General features: G+C 37.8%; 1 protein-coding gene across 4 annotated transcripts in view; it reads left to right on the forward strand.

Moving 5' to 3' along the window:
- The window catches only part of AVL9 (AVL9 cell migration associated), a 75,997-nt gene that overhangs the window by 22,461 nt on the left and 27,811 nt on the right, over positions 1-25,725 (forward strand). For all 4 annotated transcript variants that reach the window (XM_029233381.1, XM_029233380.1, XM_029233382.1 and 1 more), the window contains exons 4-10: positions 1,394-1,465; positions 4,417-4,506; positions 5,202-5,268; positions 6,432-6,472; positions 7,587-7,625; positions 11,758-11,827; positions 19,083-19,621. In XM_029233381.1, coding sequence (XP_029089214.1) covers positions 1,394-1,465; positions 4,417-4,506; positions 5,202-5,268; positions 6,432-6,472; positions 7,587-7,625; positions 11,758-11,827; positions 19,083-19,621 — 918 coding nt within the window. The remainder of the gene's footprint in view (positions 1-1,393; positions 1,466-4,416; positions 4,507-5,201; positions 5,269-6,431; positions 6,473-7,586; positions 7,626-11,757; positions 11,828-19,082; positions 19,622-25,725) is intronic.

Genomic DNA, 25,725 nt, shown 5'->3' on the forward strand with positions numbered 1-25,725 from the left:
AATTAAAAGAATTGCACAATAAACACCTGTATACCCACCATCTACATTCACCAGTTGTTAATGTTCTACCACATTTGCTCTGTGTGTGTGTGTGTGTTTCCCTCAAGCATTTAAAAGTAAACACGAATAAATCCCAGCATACCCAAAGTAGTTAACTACCGTGAAATAACCCTCCATGCACAGGGCCTGGAACATAGGACACACCCAGTAAATGTTTGTGGTTCAAATGAATAACAGTTTAAAGATAAAGAAACCTGCGAATAATTACACATTTGATTTCTTCATGTACCTTACATCTTATTAGATGAGATGAATTGAGCTGCTGCCTTTCTTGGAAATCTGTTCCTTTCACTACCTCTTATCCCCTGTAAATTGTATAACCACTAGTAAAATTATTCCTCCGATGCTGTTGTCATTAACAACAGTTCTCATGCTCTACATAGACAGCCTTTAAGTGGCATTTCATACTGCCTGTCTCTGACACCTAAGTCTGACCCACTCCAGAGTATATTGGGGTTGCCCATTTCTCCAGGTTGTTCTCACCTCATCTGATAACCAGACAGATAAACCAGATATCAGAGAGCCCTAGAGCCTAGGAGAAAGCCTTTCCTTTCCTTTTGAACAAAGCTGAGACCCGATGGATGAATCCAATCAAGGTAAAGAGGTAGAAACAGATTGAGGAAAGGCTCTACTCTTGATGTAATCTAATGACGAGTCCTCAGGCAGTTGAAGACACTGAGACCCCATTGTCCTCAGGACAGATCCAAGGAGACGTCAGGCAGTACACTAGGGGGGAAGAGTCATTCTTACTGCCCTCACAGCCTTACCTGAGGTTGATCAAGTCCTGTTTCCTGCTAGCAGAGAACTGCAGATATCTCATGTAGTCATCTTCAGAATCACCGAGGCTTGAGTTACGGCTCAGGGCTGGGCTACAATACAATACGGGTGTGCCAGGATAGACTCCAGTAACGTAGAATAACCAGCTTAACAAAACTGCTGACAATTCTTCCATCTCTGGAGAAACAAGCTGTTAAACTGTCCCTTTCTCATCAGAAACATTAATCTCCGAAAGGGGTGTCCATTTTAAAACCAGAACCAGGGATGACTGATTTGCATTATGGATGTGGCTATTTACACATCAAGTAATCTCCACCAGACTGAATTCCTTGAGAGTAGAGATTGTCTCTCACTGTTATGTTCCCATTGCCTGCCAGATTCTGGCAGAGTGCTCTGGCTGACACTTATTCATTCAATAAATACCTTCTGAGATTCTCAATAAGTGCTTTTAATTAAGTGTAAGATACTTTTTCTGATTGCTGTGTTATATTGAAAAATAATTATTTTTAAATATGTCCATGAAATATTTTTAATAATGACTATTTGTTTATAATAGGCATTGAAGGTACGGCAAGCAGATATCACCAGAGAGACCGTTCAGAAAAGTGTCTGTGTTCTAAGCAAGCTGGTAAGAGACCAAATAACCTGTTAATGTTAAACACTCATGGCAGGTTTTTATTTGATGATAAAGCATTATTAGAATGAGGAGAGGTTTATGAAAACAGTGATATATTAAAATTAGTCAGAGGCTTATTGTTGATGCTCTTGCATCTCCTCTTTGCCTTTCAGCAGGTTCACTCTCATTTCCCCTCTGCCCAAAACTAGTTAAGAGGGAGGAAATCTAATAGATCAGTTTTGGGGAAGGAGGTTGATATGTGAGCAAAATGAGGCATCTGATATATTTAATTTATCCAGCTTTGTTTTGTTCTCGAGACTGTAGATAAGTAATATTTTACTAAAATTCAAAGTATCATAATTACTCAGATTTTATTGATGATAAAAAAGTGCATGGCTCTTTGCAGTGGAAAATTGTATCCCTAGCTTGCTCTTTAAAAACAGAAAATGTGTGGGCTTCCCTGGTGGCGCAGTGGTTGAGAGTCCGCCTGCCGAGGCAGGGGACACGGGTTCGTGCCCCGGTCCGGGAAGATCCCACATGCTGTGGAGCGGCTGGGCCCGTGAGCCATGGCCGCTGAGCCTGTGCGTCCGGAGCCTGTGCTCTGCAACCGGAGAGGCCACAACAGTGAGAGGCCCGCATACCGCAAAAAAAAAACCCCAAAAAAACACACAAAAGACTGAAAATGTTTGAGGAAAGGAAATGACATAATGAATTGTACTATAACAACACTTTAAAATTGTTTCTTCTCTGTACAGGTTGATCAGATGCAAGTTTATAATCATTTTAACTTTTTAGTTTTCAAAAGAAAATATATAGCATTTCTTATTTTTCATAGCTATCTCTATTAAATCATTTGTGATGTCCCATTTGTATTATTAATGGGTTAATAACACCTTTACCAGTAACACCAGATGCCTAGTTCTACATGTAAAATATAGTCCCCCCACTTCTGTTTGTGGGAAAAAGTATCTAGATATCTATCATATTAATTATCTTAGATCTATATGATTACTGAGTACAAATGTGTCTGCAGTTAACCTAACGCAAAACAGAATATTTCATTAGCCTAGTCACCAAGAAAACTATGGTTTTATTTAATTATTTCTTCTGCAGTTGTTCCAATTTCTTATATTCACAGACAATTTAAATGTAGCTTGCTTAGTACCAAGCTTTAAAAAAAAAACCTGAGTGAGAATAATTTAGTACTATGGACCTTACTAATAAGATTTTGAGGATCAGGATATTTGTTCCAAGATAGTAATTTTTTTGTTTTTTGGCTGCGTTGGGTCTTCTTTGCTGCACGCGGGCTTTCTCTAGTTTGCAGCAAGCGGGGGCTGCTCTTCCTTGCGGTGCACGGGCTTCTCATTGCAGTGGCTTCTCTTGTTGCAGAGCACAGGCTCTAGGCGCGCGGGCTCAGTAGTTGTGGCTTGCGGGCTCTAGAGCACAGGCTCAGTAGTTGTGTGCGTGGGCTTAGTTGCTCTGCGGCATATGGGATCTTCCCGGACCAGGGCTTGAACCCATGTCCCCTGCATAGGGGGCGGATTCTTAACCACTGCACCACCAGGGAAGTCCCAAGTGATTTTAAATATAGGGCAAAAATAGTCTCCTAGAAAAGGAATGGTTATAAAAGACTTCAATATCAGAAAATTGGTAAATTGCTAACCTGATTATTCCTGTACACAGTTTCTAGAAGCGTAGCCTGAAAAAATATACATTAGTGAATTATTGTTTTTTAATGCTGGACCAGATGACCAAAGTATAGGAGTGCTGGATATTGAATAAACACAACATGTTGAAAGGCTTCCTGAATTAATTCTTCAAAGAACAGTAATAATAATAATAAGTGCCATTTATCAAGTGCCTATATGTCAAGTATTCTATACCAGGCACTTTTTTGACATAGTTGTCATTTTAATCCTCGTAAGAAGAGAGATCTAAGTATTTATTGTTCTCATTTCACAAATAAAGATATATCTCAGAGAAAAAATGTCTAACTCTCATGAACATGTAACTGCTATGTGATAAAATTGGGGTGAAAAGCCAGTTTTATCAGACAGATAGAGCCAGCTCACACAAAAATGTTTGGTGGTTCATAGTGCATTTTAGTCTATATATAAAAATATATTTAGATAGAAATAATGATATATTAACTGGGATATTGGGGGAGAAAACTATTCCAGTATTACTTGTTTTAACTAATTAGAGTATATATTCAGCATTAGTCTCTGCATCCTAAAAAGGACACAGAAACCAGAAAACATCTAGAACAGAACATAAAAAGATGGAAATGGGAGGAAGAAGGTTTTAAATAGAGAAATAAGAATTAAGGAGTAACTTTTTTCAGATATACAAAAGAATATTATATAGGATATTATAAAGGACACAGACTAGTTGTTTTAAGCCTCTATAGAGGGCAAAGAAAGGGGAAATGAAAGTAAATTTTATCATGAATGTTCAACTGAATATAAGAATTAGTGCTATAAGGATGATTAAACGTTACTACAAGCTAGCAGAACAGTGTGCAGGATTACGATATGTTTTAAATTTTATGATAATGGTGACTAGCATTTAAGTGCTTTCTATATGCCAGATACTCTAGAAAGTGCTTTTACCTGTGTTATTTAATATGAGAAAGCCCCAGAAGATGTACTGTCTTTTCATATACCCATATTCACATCAGTCAGCAGACGTGGAGAGGTTAAGTGCCCAGAGTTACGTGGCTGAGTGACTGGAGCAAGACCCAGGAGGTCTGTGCTTACTCTCAGCCCCGGTGCTCTGAGTGGGTCAGGCACTGCAGCTGCAGTCCAGGAGCTAGAACAGTGACTTACGTTCAGCTGTGAATAATAAGATACTAAAGCTGTCAGTAACTTTTTCCTTCTCAGTCTTTTCAAGTTAAAAAGTCATGGGGTGTTTGTTTTTTTTTACTATTATCAAACTAATGGTAATTTCTCTTTTTCTTTAAGCCTCTCTATGGCTTACTTCAAGCAAAACTTCAACTCATTACGCATGCATATTTTGAAGAGAAGGATTTTTCCCAAATTTCCATTCTAAAGGTAACTTTATCCCCCCCCATAGATGTGTGTGAAGACAGATTGATGAATCAACTAGATTTTTAATAGTGTGAGATAATCATTTATTAGCTTAAGAAGGACATTCTTGTTTGAAAATAATATTGAAGAGCCAATGATCATCCCAAAATGTACAGTTCATACTTATTAAACTTAATGAAACCATCTTTTATTAGAAAATAATGATTGACAGTTGACTATGACATAAATGTTTCTGTTAATGGATAATAGCCCTTTCGCTATGGCATTTCTTCTCTACATTTGTTATGTTATTAATACACTGAGCAGTATGTTTATATATCACATTTCTGGATCCTAACTCCCATACTAAAAAGCACAGAAAATCCACATTCCTACTTTCCTGAAGATGGATAATATGTTTTTCTTGAGGCTGCCATGGATGTATAGAATATGGATCTCTCCTGGATTCTAGTGAGAGTAGGACAGTTAGTTATTTAGCAAGGAAGTAGAGGAAATTTATCCTAGGAATCCGTACCACCATGGAAATGAATCAAGCTCTGATATGTAGAGGAAGAGAAGGAAGGATTGCTGGAAACTGGCAAGTTTCAGAGAGACAAAATTGCCTCAGTTAAAGAACCAATTTTCCCTTGGTCATCCTATTTCTAATTCAGTGTCTAAAATGATAGTAAAGTGTTCTAAACTGAATTTTTATTTTATAGGAGCTCTATGAACATATGAATAGTTCCCTGGGAGGAACTTCATTAGAAGGATCCCAGGTATATCTTGGTAAGGCACTTTTTTACAAGTCAGAAGAAATGCCCTCATTTCTTTTTGTTTGGCATACTGAGTTGCATGTAAAACTTCATGATAAGAATTAGTTTCTATATGGGATGTGAATTCTCCAACATTTGATGCTGCTGCTTCCTTAAATATCTTCTTAGACAGTATTTGCATTAAGAAGGGTTGTAACATACTTGTATCAAAATTTACAACTATTATTGTATAAGGAAAATTTCTGCTTTTCAGAGTAATAATGGAAGTTTGTTTTCCTTACATTAATGCTGACCAGGTCAATTCCCTGTCATAACACAGAGGGAGAACAAGAGAGAGAGATCTGCTTATTAGCTCTTTTCTATTCTAAGATTTTTCAAGTTGAGGGTTTTATGCTATTTTGACAACCCAGAACATGCATTCGTGTGTTAGGCACTCAATAAATGTCCTTTTCATGTTTAAAAAAAATTGTTGATCACATAGTGATTTACGCTTGCTCAATTCCCATTTTAGCATGATGTAGCCAAACCCTGGAACTTCACTTTTGCAATCCTGTGTGTAATGTAAGCTGGTTACAAAGCTCCTATTCTGAGAATATGTTTTTCTCTAAATTAATTTATCTTGTCTTATGGCAGATGATCAGAGAAGATTGTGATTCAGAAATAGTAGCCTATGGGGTGTAGTGACCAAAAACCATGTTTAAATGATTGATTGCCACAGTAGTACAAGCTTCATAGTTTCTAAACTTGGGTAATTTGTAAGATGGCTGGAAAATGGGGAGGTGTTAGAGCTGCATGACCACAACACGAGCCACTAGCCACATGTGACTGTTTACATTTAGATTAGAATTAATAGAAATTAAATAAAATTTAAAAATCAGTTTGTTAGTCACAGTTGCCATATTTCAAGTGCTCAGTGGCCACATATGGCTACTCTATTGAACAGTGAAGATTTAGAACATTTTCATTATTGCAAAGTTCTATCGCAGTGCTGTTTGTTAACAGTATTTGATAAATTCTGATTATGTGTGTGCATAATAGATATTACATAAATATTTAAATATTTGCATATTCCTACTTTTACCTGCCTTTCTTTTGAGGAGGTTAAAACTTTCTTTGACAAAAACAGTAGTTGGTAGTCATAGATTAGCTTTTTTATTATTTTTTTTAACATTATAGGTCTATCTCCTCGAGATCTTGTGCTTCATTTTCGACACAAGGTATGATATTTTATTTAATTTATGACGTACTAAAATTACTTAACTGGGCAAATTCCATGAGCTGCATGGTCTAATGCAGAGCGTGGCATAACTGTTTTAGTTTTTCTGAGACAGCTGTCATAGTGATACAAAGTTGAAAGTGTTCGTAGTGCTTATATGATAGAAATTTCTAAAAGTATACAAATAGTGTCATTTATTTCTGTGCAGGATAGGATACTTTTTTCTATGGTTTTTGTAATTTTGGATATCATGAAATCAGAGTGGAAAAAAACTTCTTTTTTTCACAGGATGTTGAGTATCATTCCCTGTGCTATAGGACCTTGTTGTTTATCCATTCTGTATATAATAGCTTGCATCTACCAATCCCAGACTCCCAATTCACTCCTCCCCCCCACACACGTGGCAACCACAAGTCTGTTCTCTATGTCTGTGAGTCTTTCATAGATAAGTTCATTTATGTCATATTTTAGATTCCACATATAAGTGATATCTATAGCATTTGTCTTTCTCTTTCTGACTTACTTCACTTAGTATGATAATCTCTAGGTCCATCCATGTTGCTGCAAATGGCATTATTTCATTCTTTTTTATGGCTGAGTAGTATTCCATTGTATATGTATACCACATCTAAAAGAAACATGTTTTTATCTTGCAGAGTATTTTATATGTTGCCTTGAGAGTGAAACATTTTCCAGTAAAATATCTATGCTTATATCTTTTGATCTTTATTCTTAAGGCATCTGTGGACTGGGACATAACACACATTGATCATTCACTTAACAGCTGTAATGAGTATCTGCTCTGTGAATGCCCTGGACATCCAGAAGTAAATGAATAGTACCTTAACTTTAAGGAGCTTACAGATATTTCAAGCAAAAATGGCGCAGCTTATTCCGAAAAGTGCAATTTGATAGCAATTTAAGTGGTATTCACATTTTTAGAGGACACAGGAATTTCTCAGTATAAGTTCATAATTTTCAATGTAGTGTTTAAAGCTCTAGAATTATTTAATATTATTGACTCAATGATACATGGTTATGTTTGAGGAGAGGCAAAGGCAAGTGAAAAATAGGCTTGAGTTTCTTATTTTGATAGTTTTTTTTTCTTTCTTCAGGTCCTAATCCTGTTTAAACTAATTCTTCTTGAAAAGAAGGTGAGATTTGAATGTTTAGAATATTTAATATTTATTGACATTTCTTAAATACTATATAAAATTGAAACTAATGATAAAGTATAAATTAAGACTTTTTTGGCCATAAAAGTACAGTGGGCTAAAGCACATATTTTTGTCCACTACTATAGAAGTGTAAATTCATGCAGTCTTTTCTGGGGGCAATTTGATAGTATTCAGTTATCAGAATGGTTTTGACTATAGATAACAGAAAGTTCTCTTGATTGATTGATTGATTGCCATGCCGTGCCATGCGGCATGAGGGATCTTAGTTACCCTACCAGGGATCAAACCCATACCCCCTAGAGTGGAAGCACAGAGTCTTAACCACTGGACCACCAAGGAAGTCCCGAAAACTCAATTTAAATTGACTTAAAAAATAAGGAAATGTATTGGCTCGCTTCAGACTTCAGAGTGGATTGACTGAATGGTTTGACAATGTATTTAAATGCCTAGATTTTTTCCATCTCTTTGTTCTATGGTCCACGGTGCTTGCTTTATCTTGAGCCTAACTTCCCTTGTAGTGTAGGATAACTGCCAACAGTAATTGAAGTATGTGCTTCCTTAGCTATAACTGGTGGCAGAGATAATACCTCTTGGCAAACCATTTAATAAGGATTCTTCCTGTCAATTCCTTTGGGCCTATGAGGCCATGTGCCTACCCAGAACCAATAATTGGTGCCAAAGAAATGCCTGTACTGATTGGCTTAAACCTGGGTTCCATACCACTCTCTAGTACAAAGGGATGGGATTGCAATGATTTTAGATCAAAGATTTAGATGAGGGATTTTAGACCATGAGTCTACACACTAGGCCCCAGGGCCAAATCTGGTCTACCACCTATTGTAAATAAAGTTTTATTCGAACATAGTTACAGCCATTCTTTTCCTTATTGTTTATGGCTGCTTTTGCATTACAGTGGAAGAGTTGAGTAGTTGGGACAGAGACCAAATGGCCCACAAATGAAAAATGCTTACTATCTGACCCTCTAGAGAAGTTTGCTGACCTCTGGTTTAGAGTAATCAGGAGCCATCCCTGGATCTGTGGCCAGTTGTATACACTGTATTACTGTGCTCAGTAAAGTAGGGTGGAATGGATATTGGAGAGTCAGCCATTCACAATATCCAGTATATTTTGTTTCCATAAAAATGTTTATCCGTTTGGCCCAGTAATTGTTCTCTTAGAGGTTTAATTTCCAGAATTAATCTTAGTTGATGCAAAGCTCTATCTAAGAGATTCTTTCAGTCATTTTTAATAATGAATTATCAGTGACTAAGTATTGATTTATTTTGTATATAATTTCCAAACAACAAAAAAGATTCTGGGTGGGTTTTTTTTATTGTTGTAAAGATGTTTCATGGCATGTTAAGTGAAAAAAGTTTGCCCAGCTACATATCAAGCCCATGATTCCAATTTTATAATTAAATATATATTAATTGAAAAGAGTAGGAGGAAAGACAGCAACAGTTTGGTGAGAATATTGGCTGTATTTTTAAGAAGGAAATACACTTTTCTGTATTCTAGCTTTCTGGATGAATATGTATTCTTTCTTCAAACAGAAAAAAAGTAAATTTTTAAAAAGTGAATGAAACTAACATGTACTAGTACAGTGTTTCAACCTTTCAAAATAGTTTATACTTGTAAAATACACATAACATATAATTAACCATCTTAACTATTTCTAAGTGTACAGTTTCATGGTGTTAAGTATGTTCCTGTTGTTGTACTATTATCATCCATCTTTAAAACTCTTTTCATTGTGCAAAACTGAAACTCTGTACCCATTAAACACTAACTCCTCGTTCTCCCTTTCTCCACCTGCTGGCAACCACCCTTCTACTTTCTGTCTCTATGAATTGGGCTACTCTAGGTTCCTCATATAAATGAAATCATAAGTGTTTCTTTTTGTGACTGGCTTATTTCACTTAGCATAGTGTCCTCAAGGTTCATCCATGTACAACAGATGTCCGAATTTCCTCCCTTTTTAAGGATGAATAATATTCCATGTATGTACATACCACATTTTGGCTGTCATGAATAATGCTGCTGTGAACATGGGTCTATGTATGTCTCTTCAAGACCTTGCTTTCAGTTTTTTGGAGTGTATACCCAGAAGTGGTATTGCTGGATCACATGGTAGTTCTATTTTTAATTTTTTGAGGAACTGCCATCTTTTCCACAGTAGCTACATCACTTTACATTCCTAATAACAGTGCATAAGTGTTCCGATTTATTCTCATCCTCTCCAACACTTGTTATTTTCAGGTTTTTTGATAGTAGCCATCCCTAATAGGTATGAGGTGATATCTCCTGGGTTTGATTTGCATTTTCCTAATGATTAGTTATGTTGAGCACCTTTTCATGTGCTTTTTGGCCACTTGCATATCTTCCTTGTAGAAATGTGTATCCAAATCCTTTGCCCATTTTTAATCAGGTTTGTTTTTTTGTTGTTGAGTTGTAGGTTTCAAACTTTTTATTGCAACCCATAATAAAAAATGTTCTTCATTGAAACTTAGAGCACATGTGGATACATGTATCTGAAACAAAATTTTGCAAAATAATATTTAGCCTAGCCACATGCAGTGGCATTTATGATCAAGTAGACTTTATTTAATGTGGCAAATCACAGGTACACACTTTTTATATTGATTTAATAAAGTAAGGACATCTTTTAATGCAGTCTTGGTTTCTCTGTACTTGCAAAGCATTCAAATAAGCAATGTGTAAGGAGAGCACAGGATATTATGGATGTTATGCTTTACTGGATATCACTTAGTGCCACTAAATGATTTAATTGTTTAAAAAAAGAAAAAACTCTCACCTGAGCAACTACGTGCTTGTTTTTTTCCTCTAGTTTAATTATCACCAGCGTTAGTTTTAGTGCAATATCTAACTGAACCCTGTTCCAGATTAATTTTTCTCAATTTTTATTCTGAAAAATGTCAAACCTACAGGAAAGTTGATAGAGTAATATATAATGAACACTTTATACCCTTCATCTGTGTTTATGAGTTGTTAACATTTTGCTTTTGTATTACATTGTTTTATATGTGTTCATTTTTCTCCCTGAATCATAATAATTTTAAATTAATTTGTAGACACCATGGTACTTCATCCCTAAATACTTTAGGACAGCAGTCCCCAACCTTTTTGGCACCAGGGACCAGTTTCACGGAAGACGGTATTTCCATGGATTGGAGGCGGGGCAGGGGGGATGGTTCAGGCAGTAATGCGAGCGATGGGGAGTGGCATATGAAGCTTTCCTCGCTCGCCGGCCGCTCACCTCCTGCTGTGCAGCCTGATTCCTAACAGGCCCTGGATATATTTCTTAAGCATAAGGGTACATTCCTACATAGACAAAATATCATTTTCACATTCAAGAAATTTAACATTGATATAATAAATGCTATCTAATGTACAGTCCATTTTCACATTTCCCCAGATGTCATAATAATGTTCTATAAGCTGGTTGCTTTTCTTAATCTGGAGACCAAGGATCATTTATTGCATTGTTAGCTTTCTTTAATCTCAAACAGTGCCACCACCTCGCTCTTTTTTTGTTTCTCTTTGTTTTTATGACATTGGCCTTTTAATTTTTTTTTTTTAAGAATCCAGATTAGTTGCATTATAATATTAGATTTGTCTGATTGTTGTCACTAGTTTCAGATTAAATTTTTTTGGCAAGAATACAGGTGGTGGTGTGTCCTTCTCAGGGGCATCACATCAGGAGCCCCATAACTGTTTGTATTATTATTGGCAATGTGAAATTTGATGATCTGATTCAGGTGGTGGTTGCCAGGTTTCTTTAAATTAGGTACTTGTTTTTTCTCTTTGCAATTAATAGGTAAACTGTGGGTTGATAAATTTGAAGATATGTGAATATCCTGTTGCCCAACAACCTTTCACAATAGTTTTAGCATCCATTGGTAATTTTTACCTGAACCATGATAGATGCTTGATGATTTTCTGATTCTATCATAAATTCTGTATGTTTTAGCTATTATACTTATGTAAAGAAGAGTTTTCCCCCTCCCTTCTTTTCTTTTTTCTTGTTTTAAAGTATCATTGTGGACTCATGGATTTTCTGATTTAATTTTGATTGACTCCATTTCAGGTTCTCTTTTATATTTCTCCAGTGAATAAATTGGTGGGTGCCCTGATGACGGTGTTATCCCTTTTTCCAGGTAAGAGCGTAGCGGTTTCTACTCTTCCTTTTTATAATTTGTCCTGGACCTTTTTTAAAAAAAATTAATTTATTTGTTTATTTTTGGCTGCATTGGGTCTTTGTTGCTGCGCGCGAGCTTTCCTTAGTTGCGGTGAGTGGGGGCTACTCTTCATTGCGGTGCGTGGGCTTATCATTGTGGTGGCTTCTCTTGTTGCAGAGCACGGATCTAGGTGTGCGAGCTTCAGTAGTTGTGGCACATGGGCTCAGTAGTTGTGGCACATGGGCTCAGTAGTTGCGGCGCCGGGCTTAGTTGCTCAGCGGCATGGTGGATCTTTCTGGACCAGGGCTTGAACCACTGTACCACGAAGGAAGCCCTGTCCTGGACTTTGTTTTTTTTAATATTTATTTATTTATATTTTTTTGAATTTTATTTTATTTTTTATACAGCAGGTTCTTATTAGGTATCTATTTTATACATATTAGTATGTACACTTATTTATTTTTGGCTGCATTGGGTCTTCGTTGCTACCCGCGGGCTTTCTGTAGTTGTGGTGAGCAGGGGTTATTCTTCGTTGTAGTGCGCGGGCTTCTCATTCCAGTGGCTTCTCTTATTACAGACCATGGGCTCTAGGCACGTGGGCTTCATAGTTGTGGCACATGGGCTCAGTAGTTGTGGCTCGCAGGCTCAGTAGTTGTGGCGCATGGGCTTAGTTGCTCCACTGCATGTGGGATCTTCCTTGACCAGAGCTCAACTCCATGTCCCCTGCATTGGCAGGCGGATTCTTAACCACTGCTCCACCAGGGAAGTCCATGAACCTTTGAATGATAAAAATTTTCAAGGAAAAAGTGGTTAGGGTTACCATTCTATTTTTTTTTCCTCCAGAAGTTTATTTATTTTTATTTTTTAAAGAAATATTTATTTACTTATTTGGCTGCACTGGGTCTTAGTTGCAGCACGTTGGATCTTCGTTGTGGCACACGGGATCTTTTAGTTGACACATGGGGTAATCTTTTTTTAATTAATTAATTTATTTTTTAAAAATTTATTTTATTTTTGTCTGTGTTGGGTCTTCGTTGCTGCACACGAGCTTTCCCTAGTTGCGGCAAACGTGGGCTACTCTTCATTGTGGTGCACGGGCTTCTCATTGCGGTGGATTCTCTTGTTGCAGAGCACAGTCTCTAGGTACACAGGCTTCAGTAGTTGTGGCTCACGGGTTCTGAGTGCAGGCTCAGTAGTTGTGGCGCACGGGCTTAGTTGCTCCATGGCATGTGGGATCTTTCTGGACCAGAGCTCGAACCTGTGTCTCCTGCACTGGCAGGCAAATTCTTAACCACTGTGCCAACAGGGAAGCGACATGAGGGAATCTATTAGCTGTGGCATGTGGGATCTAGTTCCCTGACATTTTCACTTTGGCTGTAGGTTTCTCTTTTGTCTGACATTTTCTTTTCTCTCTCATTTTTTTTAAATTTTTTTATAAGCAGGTTATTATTAGACATCAATTATATACACATCAGTGTATACATGTCAATCCCAATCTCCCAATTCATCACACCACCACCACCCCACCCCCCGCTGCTTCCCCCCTTGGTGTCCATACATTTGTTCTCTACATCTGTGTCTCTATTTCTGCCCAGCAAACTGGTTCATCTGTACCATTTTTCTAGGTTCCGCATATATGTGTTAATATACGATATTTGTTTTTCTCTTTCTGACTTACTTCACTCTGTATGACAGTCTCCAGATCCACACAAGTCTCTACAAATGACCCAGTATTGTTCCTTTTTATGGCTGAGTAATATTTCATTGTATATATGTACCACATCTTCTTTATCCATTCGTCTGTCGATGGGCATTTAGGTTGCTTCCATGACCTGGCTATTGTAAGTAGTGCTGCAGTGAACATTGGGGTGCATGTGTCTTTTTGAATTATGGTTTTCTCTGGATATATGCCCAGGAGTGGAATTGCTGGGTCATATGGTAGTTCTAGTTTTAGTTTTTTAAGGAACCTCCATACTGTTCTCCATAGTGGCTGTATCAATTTACATTCCCACCAACAGTGCAAGAGGGTTCCCTTTTCTCCACACCCTCTCCAGCATTTGTTGTTTGTAATTTTCCTGATGATGCCCATGCTAACTGGTGTGAGGTGATACCTCATTGCATTTCTCTAATAATTAGTGATGTTGAGCTGCTTTTCATGTGCCTCTTGGTCATCTGTATGTCTTCTTTGGAGTAATGTCTATTTAGGTCTTCTGCCCATTTTTGGATTGGGTTGTTCTTATCTTTAATATTGAGCTGCATGAGCTATTTATATATTTTGGAGATTAATCCTTTGTCCATTGATTTGTTTGCAAATATTTTCTCCCATTCTGAGGGTTGTCTTTTCCTCTTGTTTGTGGTTTCCTTTGCTGTGCAAAAGCTTTTAAGTTTCATTGGGTCCCACTTATTTATTTTTGTTTTTATTTCCATTACTCTAGGAGGTGGATCAAAAAAAGATCTTGCTGTGATTTATGTCAAAGAGTGTTCTTCCTATGTTTTCCTCTGAGTTTTACAGTGTCCAGTCTTACATTTAGGTCTCTAATCCATTTTGAGTTTATTTTTGTGTATGGTGTTAGGGAGTGTTCTAATTTCATTCTTTTACATGTAGCTGTCCAGTTTTCCCAGCACCACTTACTGAAGAGACTGTCTTTTCTCCATTGTATATCCTTGCCTCGTTTGTCATAGATTAGTTGACTGTAGGTGCGTGGATTTATCTCTGGGCTTTCTATCCTGTTCCATTGATCTATATTTCTGTTTATGTGCCAGTACCATATTGTCTTGATTACTGTAGCTTTGTAGTACAGTCTGAAGTCAGGGAGTCTGATTCCTCCAGCTCTGTTTTTTTCCCCTCAAGACTGCTTTGGCTATTCAGGGTCTTTTGTGTCTCCATACAAATTTTAAGATTTTTTTTTCTAGTTTTGTAAAAAAATGCTATTGGTAATTTGATAGGGATTGCACTGAATCTGTAGATTGCTTTGGGTAGTATAGTCATTTTCACATTATTGATTCTTCCAATCCAAGAACATGGTATATCTCTCCATCTGTTTGTATCATCTTTAATTTCTTTCATCAGTGTCTTATACTTTGCTGCATACAGGTCTTTTGTCTCATTAGGTAGATTTATTCCTAGGTATTTTATTCTTTTTGTTGCAATGGTAAATGGGAGCGTTTCCTTCATTTCTCTTTCAGATTTTTCATCATTAGTGTATAGGAATGCAAGAGATTTCCATGCATTAATTTTGTATCCTGCAACTTTACCAAATTCATTGATTAGTTCTAGTAGTTTTCTGGTGGCATCCTTAGGATTCTCTATGTATAGTATCATGTCATCTGCCAACAGTGACAGTTTTACTTCTTTTCCAATTTGTATTCCTTTTATTTCTTTTTCTTCTCTGATTGCCGTGGCTAGGACTTCCAAAACTATGTTGAATAATAGTGGTGAGACTGGACATCCTCGTCTTTTTCCTGATCTTAGAGGAAATGCTTTCAGTTTTTCACCATTGAGAATGATGTTTGCTATGGGCTTGTCGTATATGGCCTTTATTATGTTGAAGTAGGTTCCCTCTATGCCCACTTTCTGGAGAGTTTCTTTCATAAATGGGTGTTGAATTTTGTCAAAAGCTTTTTCTGCATCTATTGAGATGATCATATGGTTTTTATTCTTCAACTTGTTAATATGGTGTATCACATTGATTTGCATATATTGAAGAATCCTTGCATCCCTGGGATAAATCCCACTCGATCATGGGGGTGTTGGTCACTTAACATCCTTTTAATTTGTTGTTGGGTTCTGTTTGCTAGTATTTTGTTGAGGATTTCTGCATCTATATTCATCAGTGATATTGGTCTGTAATTTTTTTTTTTTTTTTTTTTTTTTTTTGTGGTACGTGGGCCTCTCACTGTTGTGGCCTCTCCCGTTGCGGAGCACAGGCTCCGGACGTGCAGGATCAGCGGCCATGGCTCACAGGCCCAACTGCTCCGCGGCATGTGGGATCCTCCCGGACCGGGGAACGAACCCTCATCCCCTGCATAGGCAGGCAGACTCTCAACCACTGCGCCACCAGGGAAGCCCCATGTAATTTTCTTTTTTTGTAGTATCTTTGTCTGGCTTTTGTATCAGGGTGATGATGGTGGCCTCGTAGAATGAGTTTGGGAGTGTTCCTTCCTCTGCAGTGGTTTTTTTTTTTTTTTTTTTTTGCGGTGCACGGGCCTTTCACTGTTGTGGCCTCTCCCATTGCGGAGCACAGGGTCCGGACGCACAGGCTCAGGGGACATGGCTCATGGGCCTAGCCGCTCCGCGGCATGTAGGATCTTCCTGGACCGGGGCATGAACCCATGTCCCCTGCATCGGCAGGCAGACTCTCAACCACTGCGCCACCAGGGAAGCCCCCTCTGCAGTTTTTTGGAAGAGTTTGAGAAGGATGGGTGTTAGCTCTTCTCTAAATGTTCGATAGAATTCACCTGTGAAGCCATCTGATCCTGGACTTGTGTTAGTTGGAAGATATTTAATCACTGTTTCAATTTCATTACTTGTGATTGGTCTGTTCATTTCTGCGGTGTCTCTTGTAACATCTCCTTTTTTATTTCTGATTTTATTGATCTGAGTCCTCTCCCTCTTTTTCTTCATGAGTCTGGCTGGCTAATGGTTGATCAATTTTGTTTATCTTCTCAAAGAACCAGCTTTTAGATTTATTGATCTTTGCTATTGTTTTCTTTGTTTCTATTTCATTTATTTCTGCTCTGATCTTTATGATTTATATCCTTCTGCTAACTTTGGGTTTTGTTTGTTCTTCTTTCTCTAGTTCCTTTAGGTGTAAGGTTAGATTGTTTGTTTGAGATGTTTCTTGTTTCTTGATATAGGATTGTATAGCTATAAACTTCCCTCTTAGAACTGCTTTTGCTGCATCCCATGGGTTTTGGATCATTGTGTTTTCACTGTCATGTGTCTCTAGGTATTTTTTGATTTCCTCTTTGATTTCTTCAGTGATCTCCTGGTTATTTAGTAACATATTGTTTAGCCTCCATGTGTTTGTGTTTTTTACGTTTGTTTCCCTGTAATTGATTTCTGATCTCATAGCCTTGTGGTCAGAAAAGATGCTTGATATGATTTCAATTTTCTTAACTTTACTGAGGCTTGATTTGTGACCCAAGATGTGATCTATGCTGGAGAATGTTCCATGCGCACTTGAGAAGAAAGTGTAATCTCTTGGTTTTGGATGGAATGTCCTATAAATATCAATTAAATCTATCTGGTCTATTGTGTCATTTAAAGCTTCTGTTTCCTTATTTATTTTCATTTTGGGTGATCTGTCCACTGGTGTAAGTGAGCTGTTAAAGTCCCCCACTATTATTGTGTTACTGTCGATTACCTCTTTTATAGCTGTTAGCAGTTGCCTTATGTATTGAGGTGCTCCTAGGTTGGTTGCATATATATTTATAATTGTTATATGTTCTTCTTGGATTGATCCCTTGATCATCATGTAGTGTCCTTCCTTGTCTCTTGTAACATTCTTTATTTTAAAGTCTATTTTATCTGATATGAGTATGGCTACTCCAGCTTTCTTTTGATTTCCATTTGCATGGAATAGCTTTTTACATCCCCTCACTTTCAGTCTGTATGTATCCCTAGGTCTGAAGTGGGTCTCTTGTAGACATCATATATGTGAGTGTTGTTTTTGTATCCATTCAGCGAGCCTTTGTCTTTTGGTTGGGGCTTTTAATCCATTCACATTTAAGGTAATTATCGATATGTATGTTCCTATGACCATTTTCTTAATTATTTTGGGTTTGTTTCTGTAAGTCCTTTTCTTCTCTTGTGTTTCCCACTTAGCAAAGTTCCTTTAGCGTTTGTTGTTGAGCTGGTTTGGTGGTGCTGAAATCTCTTAGCTTTTGCTTGTCTGTAAATCTTTTGAGTTCTCCATTGAATCTGAATGAGATCCTTGCCAGGTGGAGTAGTCTTGGTTGTAGGTTCTTCCCTTTCAACACTTTAAATATGTAGTGCCACTTCCTGCTGGCTTGTAGAGTTTCTGCTGAGAAATCAGCTGTTAATGTTTCATGAATTCCCTTGTATGCTATTTGTCGTTTTTCCCTTGTTGCTTTTAATAATTTTTCTTTGTCTTTAATTTTTGTCAACTTGATTACTATGTGTCTCGGTGTGTTTCTCCCTGTGTCTATCCTGCCTGGGACTCTGCGCTTCCTGGACTTGGGTGGCTATTTCCTTTCCCATGTTAGGGAAGTTTTTGACTATAATCTCTTCAAATAATTTTTCGGGTCCTTTCTCTCTCTCTTTTCCTTCTGGGACCCCTATTATGCGAATGTTATTGCGTTTAATGTTGTCCCAGAGGTCTCTTAGACTGTCTTCATTTCTTTTCATTCTTTTTTCTGTATTCTGTTCCACAGCAGTGAATTCCACCATTCTGTCTTCCAGGTCATTTATCCGTTCTTCTGCCTCAGTTATTCTACTATTGATTCCTTCTAGTGTATTTTTCATTTCAGTTACTGTATTATTCATCTCTGTTTGCTCCTTAATTCTTCTAGGTCTTTGTTAAACATATCTTCTTGATCTTTGACTCCGATCTTTTTCTGAGGTCCTGGATCATCTTCACTGTCATCATTCTGAATTCTTTTTCTGGAAAGTTGCCTATCTCCACTTCATGTAGTTGTTTTTCTGGGGTTTTATTTTGTTCCTTCATCTGGTACATAGTCCTCTGCCTTTTCATCTTGTCTATCTTTCTGTGAATGTAGTTTTTGTTCCACAGGCTGCAGGATTGTAGTTCTTCTTGCTTCTGCTCTCTGTTCTCTTTTTTCTCATTGAAATTTGTGCAAGCATAGCTTATTAAAATTTTTATAGGAGAGTTCCACTATTTTGATTGTATTTTTTAAATTTTTATTTTATTTTTTTATACAGCAGGTTCTTATTAGTTATCTACTTTGTACATAGTAGTGTGTACATGTCAATCCCAATCTTCCAATTCATCCCACCCCCCCCCCACGTCCCACACTTCCCCCTTGGTGTCCATACATTTGTTGTCTACATCTGTGTCTCTACTTCTGACTTGCAAACCGGTTCATCTGTACCATTTTTCTAGATTCCACATATATGCGTTAATATACGATATTTGTATGTCTCTTCTGACTTACTTCAAGGGAGTTCCACTATTTAAAGCAGAATATACAACTCTTGTTTTTCCTTTACCTTATTATGAGCCGAACTGTTCACCAATATTGTATGTTTTAGGCATGATTGAACATGGTCTCAGTGATAGTTCTCAATATAGACCCCGAAAGAGTATGTCTGAAGATGTTGGGCTTCAAGAAAGTAATCCCACTGAAGATGAGTTTGTTTCTATGCCTGCTCCTTACATTTCAAATACCAACTTGGAAACTGTTGAGAAAATCATGATGAGAAACCATGGAAGAGATGCTGCCATGAAGACTGAAGAGCCTTTTTTCCAGGTAGATGATGACAGCAGTGAAGGACAGGAACCCAATGACAGCAATCAATATTTGAAACCTCCTTCTCGCCCATCTCCAGAGTCTTCAGAAAGTGACTGGGAGACCTTGGATCCTAGTGTCTTAGAGGATTCCTCCTTGAAAGAGAGAGAACAGGTGGGATCAGAACAGACAAACTCATTTCCAAAGGACTCTTTGCCCTCAGACAGTCCTCCGATTACTGTACAACCTCAAGCTAACACAGGCCAGGTAGTCCTGATACCAGGGATAATTTCTGGTTTGGAAGAGGACCAGTATGGCATGCCTCTGGCCATCTTCACAAAGGTAAGGTTTAAAATGCTTTATTAAGGCCCTTAAGGATATAACAAAATCCTTTTAGAATTTAACTTTTAGTGTTAAACACATTTTCAGTCTGAAAATTTTTCTTTGACTGTAAAATACACAGTGCTTTGGCATCTGTGACCATAGTGTAAGGCTACAGAGAATTAATTCAGGAGATTTTGAGGTCACCAATCACTGTATTTGGTCTGTTTTTAATTATTCAGGTTTATCTTTGGTGGGGGAGGAGGCAGTCTTGATTACATTAAATGAATGTATATTAAAATACGACAATTCCAAAAGCTACAAAAAAGCTTAGATGGCTAACTTAAATTTTAGTACCCCTCATAGGTATAATATAGTGTTTTGGTTAACTTGCCCTAAAAACTATTTTTTAATCTTTTTATGAAAAAACATTCAAAATGCATTTATGATTTAACTTAAACACAACGTAGTAAATCTAATTGAATCTTTGAGCCAGCATCTTATGTCCTAGGGTATCATTTCTTAATTTCAGGAATATTTTAGGATTCTGGAAGCAACATCTGGGTTCTTTTGATTTTTCATTCTATTCAGGAGAAACTCCTTATTTTATTGCCATTCATGAATTAGTTTTCAAAATGGAGCAGAAGAAAAAAAATCCTTTTTAAAAAAAAAATAAAATTTATTTATTTATTTATGGCTGCATTGGGTTTTCACTAATGTGCGCAGGCTTCCTCTAGTTGCAGCGAGCGGGGGCTATTCTTCATTGTGGTGCGTGGGTTTCTCATTATGGTGGGTTCTCTTGCTGCGGAGCATGGTCTCTAAGCGCACGGCCTTCAGTAGTTGTGGCAGACGGGCTTAGTTGTTCCACGCTATGTGGAATCTTCTCGGATCAGGAATCGAACCAGTGTCTCCTGTATAGGCAATCGGATTCTTAACTACTGTGCCACCAGCGAAGTCCCCCATTTCATTTTTTAGTCAAAAAGTATTTATTGCCTTCCTGTGTGCTAGGCTCGTACTAGGTTCTAAATTCTTGCAACCATGTTCTTGCAATCTACCATGAAAGACAGATACATCTGTCCAGTAACTAGAGCAATGTTTTATGATTTCCCTAAGTACCTTCCTTTATGCCTGAAGTAAAAGAAATTGGATAGTATTGACTTGAACATTTATTTCCACTATATGATAAATTCTTTCTGGGTGTATTCAGTTTTACAAATAAGTACTTGCCCCAAGTCAGTGTTGCTGAATAGTTAACAGAAAATGCTGTCTTTGTTCATTTTGTGACCTGTTAGGGGATGCTGAAATTATCTTAATTGGTTGCATGATTGAACTAATGCACATTTTCTTAAAACTGGGATTCAGGAGCCTGGGGAGAAAATTCAGGGCTCTCAAACTACTGAGTATACTCAATAGATGTAAATTGTGGGTTTTCTGAATTCATATGTGAGTGTCATGACTGCCTATACTTTTTGGAGCCCTTACTTTGCTGCTTCACCCACCCACTCTAATTTTTATCACTGTGGAGATATCAAGAGGGAGGGATTTTGTTTTTGTCTGCTAGGTTGCTGAATTAAAGCAATGTTAATGTGTTCCGTGTGCTGTTAATAAACTGTTTGGCAGAATATTCTTTTTGTGTCCATTATACCAGTACTGAATATATGATGGGCTTACCACCATCATTATGGTAAATTAAACTTTTTTTTTGGTTTTATGTTTTATTGTGTGATGATTCAAATCTAACTTGTTTAATCACAGTTTCAAATACAATCGCTGATTCTTTCATGTCAGTAGGTTTCAAATATGGAATATACTTAAAAGTGAATTGCCTTTAGGCTTTTTTTTCTCTTGAAGATGTTAAAAATACTTGTACAGAAGAACTAGGTTAAAAAGCATATTTAAAAATATATATTTTTTTTATTTATTTATTTTTGGCTGTGTTGGGTCTTCGTTGCTGCACATGGGGTTCTTTATTTGTGGCGAGCGGGGGCTACTCTTTGTTGTGGTGTGCAGGCTTCTCATTGCAGTGGCTTCTCTTGTTGAGGAGCACGGGCTCTAGGTGCGTGGGCTCCGTAGTTGTGGCTCACGGGCTCTGGAGTGCAGGTTCAGTAGTTGTGGCGCATGGGCTTAGTTGCTCTGTGGCATGTGGGATCTTCCTGGACCAGGGCTCAAACCTGTGTCCCCTGCATTGGCAGGAGGATTCTTAACCACTGTACCACCAGGGAAGCCCACAGTTTGCAACTGTTTTAGTAAAAAAAAAATATGAAAGAATTAAAAGTATATGTAGTTGGAAACCAAAATTTTTTTCTGCCATATGTATTAAACTGCTTTATGTATTGCTTCTGAGTTTATATTTGGTTTGCTTGCTTACAGAGTATCATATTCAAATTTAGGGAACCTACAGATAACTTGTGACTAGCTAAAAAGTAATGGATGCATGTTTTTTATTTAAGTGTCACTACTATTTTTTTTCCTCTCAACATTGTTTTTAGTTCATCCGTAATTTTGCATGAAGTCGTGTATTATTATTCCTCTGTAGTTTTCTGTTTTCGGCTCTTCTGTAGCTTACGAATTCTGTGGATGGACATCTACATTGTTTTCAATTTCTGGCTACTACAAATAATGCTTCTATGAAATTCTTATTTGGAAGTCTTGGCTGTATACATGCAAACATTTCTTTAGGATTCAGTACCTAGAAGTGGGAATACTGGATTACAGGGAATGGGTATGTTAGCTTTACTAGAATAATTCCAAACTGTTTTCTAAAGTGGTTGTGACAGTTTCCATTCCCATAGCAGTGGTTAAGAGTTCCCATTGTTTCACATTCTTACCAACACTTGTTATTGTCAAACTTCCTAATACTTAGCCAATCTGATAGTATCTTCTGGCTCTTAGTTTGTAATTATTTTTCAGTACTCACTGTTGAGGTTGAGCATCTTTTCATGTTCTTCTTAACCATTTGGATTTCCCTTTGTGTAGTAATTGTTCAAAGCTTCTGGGTTGTTTCCCTTGTCACTGATTTGTGGGACTTAAAGCTTTGTAGTTTTGGCTTTCACATTTTGGGTTTTATCTACCTGGAATTAATTTTTGTGTATGGTTGAGAAAGGGAGTCTGTCTCTGGGTTTTTTGTTGTTTCATTGGTGTATCTGTCTATCCCTGCGTCAGTCCTGCACTGTGTTAATTACCATGTATGTTGAGTCAGGCAGATGTTCCCCTCTTGCTATTGTTCTTCAAGAGTTTCTTAGCCCTTTGCATTTCCACATTAATTTTAGGATCATCTTAAGTTCTCACTCACACAGGTTGAGATTTTGAGAGATTACCTTTAAACGCTAGATAAAATTTTGTAGAGAACTGACATCCCTGCAGTATGGAGGCTTCCAGTTCATGAACATGCTTATCGTCCCTGAACAGGGGAGAGATGAGAAAATGGCAGTTGGTCCTGATGGCATTGTAGCCCTTCCTATAGTTGCAATGGAGAAAGCACTATGCTTTTGCAGCTCTCTAGCAGATCAGATCACAACAGGTTGCCAGATTTAACAAGCTGAGGTGTGTTTTTTGATGTTATTTGTTTTTTAGTTTTAATTGTGGTTTAAAAAAAAAAATAAGATTTATCTTTACCATTTTTTTAAAATTTATTTTTATTTTTTTCTTTATTTTTGGCTGCGTTGGGTCTTTGTTGTGCGTGGGCTTTCTCTAGTTGCGGCGAGCGGGGGCTACTCTTCGTTGCGGTGTGTGGGCTTCTCATTGCGGTGGCTTCTCTTGTTGTGGAGCATGGGCTCTAGGGACACGGGCTTCAGTAGTTGTGGCACGTGGGCCTAGTAGTTGTGGCTCACAGGCTCTAGAGCTCAGGCTTTAGTAGTTGTGGTGCACGGGCTTAGTTGCTTTGCGGCATGTGGGATCTTCCCAGACCAGGGCTCAAACCTGTGTCCCCTGCATTGGCCGGCGGATTCTTAACCACTGTGCCACGAGGGAAGCCCCATCTCTACCATTTTTTTTAAATTAATCAATTAATTTATTTTTGGCTGTGTTGTGTCTTCGTTTCTGTGTGAGGGCTTTCTCTAGCTGTGGTAAGCGGGGGCCACTATTCATCGTGGTGTGCGGGCCTCTCACTATCGCGGCCTCTCCTGTTGCGGAGCACAGGCTCCAGACGCGCAGGCTCAGAAGTTGTGGTACACGGGCCTAGTTGCTCTGTGGCATGTGGGATCTTCCCAGACCAGGGCTCGGACCTGTGTTCCCTGCATTAGCAGACAGATTCTCAACCACTGTGCCACCAGGGAAGCCCATCTCTACCATTTTTAAGTGCACAATTCAGTGGTGTTAAGTGTATTCTCATGGTTGTACTACAGATGTCTAGAACTTTCTCATCTTGCAAAACTGAAACTCTATAACCTTTAAACCACAACTCCCCATTCTCCCCTCACCCCAGCCCTTGGCATCCATCATTGTTTCCATGAACTTGACTACTTTAAAATACCTTACATAAGTGGAATCATAATACAGCATTTATCTTTTTGTGACTGTCCTCTTTCAGTTAACATAATGTCCTCAAGGTTCATCCATGTTGTAGCATATGATAGGATTTCCTTCCTCCTCAAGGCTGAATAATATTCCATTGTACGTATATACCACATTTTCTTTATCCATTTATCCATCGATGGACATATGGGTTGCTTCTACCTTTTGCCTATTTTGAGTAGTGTGGCTGTGAGCATAGGTGTGCAAATATCTCTTCAATTTTCTTTTTTTTTTTTAACCATTATATACTGCAGCTCCAAATGTGGAAGTTAAAGCATCCTAGAAAAGTGGAAAGCCATGGTGAGTTTGGCTGTAGAGGCTGCTCTATGTGAAAGTACCCAGGCTCTTGCTGCCACCAGACACTGAAGACCTTTAAAAGATTTAGGCTAAATTGACCATCGTTAAAAGTAATGATGGCAAAATTTTAAGGCCATTTTGATCTACTATTTAAAATAACTTTATAAATATGTAATACTTTCACATGGTTCAATATTCAAAAGGTTCCAAAGCATCTATAATAAAAAGTCTCTCTCATTCCATACCCTGCTATTCAGTTGCTCTCTCCAGGGGCAACCAACCTTATCTATATCTTTTTTTTTTTTTTAAGCAAAATATTCCTTGGAGATGAACTTCATCACTTGCTGCAGTTGTTCCATCATACAGAAGAACATTTATTCATTGCCCTGTTCATGAATAGTTAGGGTTCCTGTCTTTTGCAATGATAAACAATGCTGCAATAAATAACTTTTTACAAATCTCACACATGAACAGGTGTATCTGTAGGGTACATTACAAGAAGTAAAATGTTGGGTCAAAGAATATATGTATGTATAATATTTTAGGGAAATTTTTTTTCATATTTTTAAAAAGCTTTGAACTGTTGTTTTTTTTAAAAAAACACATTCTTAGTTTTCATGCTGTTATAGACTTAGCCAAGAATTCCACTGTTGACGGTAGACTTTTCTTCTCTAACAGAATCAATTATGAAATGCAATACTATGAGCAATTAAATCAATCTTTGTAAAAATTGGCCGTTCTGAGGGTGCCTTTATCAAGAAGGATTCTCAGGCCTAGTTGGGGGAGTAGGGTATTCTGGGGTCCATATCAAGTTTGAAAGAGCATTCAATATTGTAGTATTTATGTTTAGAAACAGGTAGTTGGGGAGCGGGGAGCCTGTTGTTTTTAATACATAGCACACAAAGTAAAGTGTGACCTGTGAGCCTTGCACCAGCTGTTTGAGTGATTTGGCCTAAGGACCAGGGGTCCTTTCCACCTTTAGTCACAAGAGGGTGTGGGTTGAGAAGCACTGTATACTCAGTATGTCTAATGCATAGACATAGATTTATTTTTGCTGCTTCTGTTAGTTGGCGTTTTATAGAGCAGAGGAAGACACTGTCAAGAAGAATAAAACCAGGTTTCTAGACATATATTCCAACTTTTGGAAGTCTTCTTTCATGTTAAGTATATAACAACCAGCTGTGAGGTACAAGGCAGATGGTAGATGCACGGAAGGACCTGCAGTAGCAGAAGGGGTGTCTCCTGCCCTCCGAGAAATTCGTCTCATGAGGGAAACAAGACACTATCCAGATAACTGTAGTCAGTGTTTCTTAAAA

The sequence above is a fragment of the Monodon monoceros genome, unplaced genomic scaffold (assembly GCF_005190385.1).
Source record: "Monodon monoceros isolate NGI ecotype Baffin Bay Population unplaced genomic scaffold, NGI_Narwhal_1 Super_Scaffold_2, whole genome shotgun sequence".
Lineage (NCBI taxonomy): Eukaryota > Metazoa > Chordata > Mammalia > Artiodactyla > Monodontidae > Monodon > Monodon monoceros.